The sequence below is a fragment of the Hydra vulgaris genome, chromosome 04, assembly GCF_038396675.1.
Source record: "Hydra vulgaris chromosome 04, alternate assembly HydraT2T_AEP".
In the NCBI taxonomy this organism is placed as follows: domain Eukaryota; kingdom Metazoa; phylum Cnidaria; class Hydrozoa; order Anthoathecata; family Hydridae; genus Hydra; species Hydra vulgaris.
In genome coordinates, this window is record NC_088923.1 from 40,133,138 (window position 1) to 40,138,365 (window position 5,228).

Genomic DNA, 5,228 nt, shown 5'->3' on the forward strand with positions numbered 1-5,228 from the left:
TTAAGTAAGAAAGTTTTTTATTGAATTTAACACAAAATTTACATTTTCAAACAATTTATTTAGCGTTTGCAGCATTGTTCATTTTCAAAACTTTTCGATTGAGTCGTGTTCCTGATTGCTAACAAAATTTCGAAATGCCTGAATAACATTCGCAAATTTTTGCATCATGATGCTGTCGTGTAATCGCATCTAAATCAAAAATTCAAATCAAATTTGAAAAAAATCAAACTGCAGAAATTATAGCAAACAGTTACATAAATGACTGACTAAGATAAACAAAATATATTTCCTGTGAAATAAAAAAATTTAAAAAATGCATAAAACCATTCTTACCCACTATCATATGATACAGGGTAAATGTTTTAAAATTTATCTTCAATGAACCACCCGAGACATTAAAACAAGCCCCAGCGTCCTCGCTCATCAACAACTTTCCAAAAGCAAAAGCCGATTTATATTACCTCCACAACGACTAAGAGAAATCATCTATTACTAAAAAAAATAAAATTACTTAGGGTCAGAATACATATCATGGGTCAGAATACATATTATGGGTCAGAATACATATTATGTTCATTCTATATGAATGAAATTATCTTAATTTCAATACATGGATTTTTAAAATTGACTCTTGAATCACTTTTCTCTTTTATCTATTTTTGCCATCCAACTCAACGCAAATCTTTTTTGAAAATCTTTAAAAAAAAATGTAGTAAAATAAACAATATTATTATTATTTATGTAAAATATTTTGTAAAAAATTAACCATGAAAAATTACCTAAATGGAAAAAATAAATAAAACTTTTATTTAATTTACCCTGGCAAGACAAATGTCTTTCTTTGCTATCCTCTTTATCCAAAACACAATTTTTAGAGCCATTTTCTACCTAGGTATAGATAAATTATACATACAAAAATTAAATAAAATTTTTAAACATTGTATAGTGATTTTTATTTAAACTTGCCAACAAACATATATTTATAAAATATTTGTCAACAAAATTATATTCTATAACATATAGTTCTGATTTCTATTAATTTTTTTACTGCACACGCATACAGATTTTAATTAGAACAAAAGCAACATTAGGACTTTTTTTTACCAATATATTTGAAGACAACATCATTTTCCCTTGAGATAGATTAGTTTCTTTCGAGAAGTCATTGTTATTTTCAGCAACTGAAAAGCTTGCTATTTCACTGTGTAAATGGGGAGTTGATATTGATTTAAAAACATCTATAATTCAGTAAAAAAATAAGAATTTTATTTTAACAAACCATTATTTTACTTTTACAAAAATAGTTAACCTGCTATATTTAGAATCACGTTAGATGTTCTTTAGCTATTTGAACTATCAAAATAGTATCTTCCGTATAGTTCTTCATCACCAATCACAATATCTTCATCACTTTCACAAAATGTCATTGCTGTCTTTCTCCTTTATTATAAACTTTACTTTATAAACAAAAAAAGTGCATGATTTGTGTAATTCTTTATTGCAAAATTTTTTATTTGTTAAAAACTAATTTTAGTAAAATTTACTTTTGCTTTGTCCCTTTTTTCTCTTCGGTGTCAGTTTCAATATTTTAAGTATCTGCTGCTTTCTCTAAGTGTGACTGAGCTTCTTCATAAACACAAATCTATGTACGTAAAATCATTTATCAATATCTAATGAAGATGTAATTGAAATGTTTGCGGCAAAAGCAGGCCCTATGAGAATGGAGTGCAATTGGTGCACCGCTTAAAAATTAATAAATTTTAATGAAAAACACATGAAAATTAATGAATTTTTTAGTTTTTAAAAAACACTAAAAGTTTAAAAAAAAAACTAAAAATATTGTTAAAAAAACTTTTTTAAATCGTTGGAAATCTTCTTTAAACATTCTAAAGACATTCAGAACATATAATTTAAACAAATGCCCGTTGGAATATTGGATTTAAATAAGTGATATTAAATGAGGCAATAGTCATATTGTAAAGGGGGCCTAAAATAAATTTGCACCAGCACATGTTTATCCTCTCCAGTGCCCTGGTCAAAACATACAGTTCAATATCTAATTCAATTATTTTACATTTTTTTATAGTAATATGCAAACCTGTAGTGTATAAAATCCTAGCAGGGTATATCTTCCAATCAGAGGTTGATGCCTGCAAGGTTGTGACAGCTTTACGAATCGCAGCGGAACTTTTAAATGGCAGCCAGAAGCATTTCCCATCATTTTTCATCCAACTTTTAGCAATCACTTCCACCTCTTTAATTTTTCCATTTAAAAATTCAACAATGGCAAATGACATTTCAATATTCTGGTGCAATTTAATTCTAAACAATCTTATATAAGTTACAAAATAAAATTAAAAATTCATTAGAGATTAAAAACAATGAACTTTGTAAAACGCTTTTTAGATTTATTAATGTAAAACACCAGTGTAAATATTTTATTATTTCTATAAACATACCAGGTATTTGTTTCACACAAAAAATTTATAAATTAAAATGCATTAAACTCACTTTAAATTTGTTTCAATGAACTACATATTTGACAAATTTACAACAAATTTTACAAAATGACACATGCACAGACATTCTTTAAAAATTGATGGTCTGCAATTATAATCAAAGTTTGTGTTTTTAATTCAAGAAATCAGTGATCATAAGCAATATTACAATGTCTAAGCAGAAAAAAAAAGCATAACCACCTTTTTAAACAGGTATCATCAAGCCTTTCTTCAAAAGTTCTTTTTTTTTCGGAAAAATTGTTTTTAGGTTGGCTAATGAATTTACATAACAAACGTCTAAATAAGATGTTTCAAAACAATCAGGAAAAAACTTTCGAACTGAATGAACTGGATTTAGAGCCTTGCATTTTACAAGATCTACCAAAACCTCTTCTACTAAAATAAACCCTTTACCTTGAATAAAATAAACTCTGTCTCGTAGATTTGATGTGATCTTTTTATTTACCACTTGGGCAGAAATTTCTTTACCATTCCTTTCTCTAAGAAAAATATCCAACTTTTTTCTCTCATCTAATTGATTCACTATTTGGGCAACAGTCTGATGTGATTTTCGCACCATTTTTTTAATTCAACCCAAAAAGTTTTCAAAAGGAAAAGCTGATAGATGATCAAGACTCTCCCCAAAGTTAACATAATCATCAGCTAAATGATTCATGCTATGAACATTGTATGTTACCAAGATCTCCCCATACAAAATTTGTACTTCTCTGAAAAACCATATAAGCAGCTGTTTACCAAATGCCACTAACAATTTATTTTTGGCCATTTTATTAGAAAGCAGTATGTGCATAGCAATTGAAAAAGAAATAAATAAGTCATAGTTTTATTTATTTTTCCTTTTTAAAACAACAGGTCCAGCATAAAGCAGAATAATCGAAACTCTGTTGCTTTCCACTTCTCAAGTTCATTTAAAGAGCGTGGTCTACGTTGAAAATTGGATGGTGTATAACTTCGTAAATTTATGAGTTCATTTGAAATACTGTCTTTAACAGATTGACTTGTTCTAATACATCGGGGACCTTTACACCAGTTCATTAGAACTTTTTTAACTACTCCAAGACATATAAGGTGCATATAGTCTAATGGGAATCCAGTTACCATTGGGAAATTTAACTGAACAATTGGAGAAAGACTTTCAAGTTGGTGACCTTCTTTATAAAAATTATTTTTAAAAGCCATGTCAGTACAAAGAATGTAGTCGTTTCCAATAATCTTACGCCATGTTTTTGTGTGCCAACTGCCATACATCTTCCACAGCTATGATAGCCACTATGCCATATAATGCATTTAACAAATGCTCTTGCAGACGCATCACAAACAAAAGCTTTAATAGTCACCAGCAGCTGTTTATGCCCATTAGTTTGCAATTTTTTCATTTCAAGAACAAAATCTTCAAAGTACTCATCCAAATTGTTTGGTTTTCCCTGACTATGCCAAATTGCAACAGCATAGGATCCTTTTCTGTTAATTGTAACTAGTATAGGCCAAATGGAAGTCTTTTTACTATTGTACATAGGTGCACCATCAATACTTACAATTAGATGAAGCTTTTCCTTATTTCCAACTGTTGATATGTAATAATCAATTGCACTTTTAACTTCAAGATATATATAATCGCCTCCACTGACATATAAAACATTACCCTTTTGAAGAGATTTTTGTAATGTCTGCCAGCATTTCGGTATAGATGGAGTAAATTTATTTAAGTGAAATAAAAGTGCATTTAAAGCATCATCTTTTATACAGTATTTTAATGACCACTCATATAAAAAATCTTTTGTTGAAGTTAGAGTATCAATACTACTGTATAAACTATTTTTAAATGCAATGTCGTCAACATCACAATAATTAGATTCAACTTTACTTAAACAAAATTTATTTTCTGACGAAGTGATTGAAAACATCAATATATCACTGTGCACATCTTCAGAAACTTCAAAAATCTTTTGAATGTCTAAATCTAGATGAACGCAATTTCCTCTACCAACAATGTTGCACTCTTCAAGAAGATATTTTATTCTTTTTTCAGTATTTCGTTTTTCTTTCATAAATTCTCTCATATATAGGCTTCTGCCATATTTAGGCACTATTATCTTTATTTTATTACATCACAAAAGAAAAAAAAACAAAGGCATTATTATTCTTATACAGAAAAAATCAATTTAAATTGCATTTTGTACTATATGATTTAAGTTTGCAATCAGAATTTATCAGGCAAATACTTGCAGCCATTAATAATTTGCTATGATAATAGTAATGTTATTATAATAAGCATTAATAAGCCAAATTGCTGCTAAGTTGTGACTTTTTCATGTTAAATTGTTAAAATATTTATATTAAGATGTTCTATTATCCTCAAATAGTTAAAGGGTTAAATCGTATTTTATGTACGTAAACTAAAAAAGTTAATTGCGCAACTTTGCGTATTTAAAAGAAGAGCGCATAATTATGCAACAGTTGTTAAATTATGTTTAAAATCTATTTCTTTGAATACATCTTAGTTGAAAATTATGCAAACTCTTTTGTTTAAAAATATTCTAAAAACAAAAGAACTTCTTCATTTCTTTTTATTACGCAATGAAAAATAGCGCTTTTTACATTTTTTGTTTACGTACATAAAATACGAGTCAACCAGTTAAAGAACTACCCTAATTTCATTAGGATAATCTTTATTCAAGAACTGAAAAAATAATTACTTAATAAAATATA

The 5,228-nt window shown here is 27.9% G+C and overlaps 1 protein-coding gene across 4 annotated transcripts; it reads right to left on the reverse strand.

Annotated features, from left to right (window-relative positions):
* On the reverse strand, window positions 1-4,892 carry LOC136079805 (uncharacterized). 4 transcript variants are annotated; one of them, XM_065796340.1, is made up of 8 exons: window positions 2,512-4,892; window positions 2,099-2,322; window positions 1,545-1,642; window positions 1,310-1,440; window positions 1,105-1,201; window positions 819-888; window positions 611-695; window positions 360-492 (listed from the first exon to the last, which is right to left on the reverse strand). In XM_065796340.1, the coding sequence occupies exon 1, from the start codon at window positions 4,577-4,579 to the stop codon at window positions 3,629-3,631; it is 951 nt and encodes a 316-aa protein (XP_065652412.1). In that variant the 5' UTR covers window positions 4,580-4,892; the 3' UTR covers window positions 360-492; window positions 611-695; window positions 819-888; window positions 1,105-1,201; window positions 1,310-1,440; window positions 1,545-1,642; window positions 2,099-2,322; window positions 2,512-3,628. The 4 variants fall into 4 exon arrangements, 3 of the variants coding, with proteins under 3 accessions (XP_065652412.1, XP_065652411.1, XP_065652413.1); XM_065796339.1 differs by lacking the exons at window positions 360-492; window positions 611-695 and having other exon boundaries at window positions 754-888; XR_010638238.1 differs by lacking the exons at window positions 1,310-1,440; window positions 1,545-1,642; window positions 2,099-2,322; window positions 2,512-4,892 and adding an exon at window positions 1-189 and having other exon boundaries at window positions 334-492; window positions 1,105-1,242.
* Window positions 4,893-5,228: the final 336 nt, after the last annotated feature.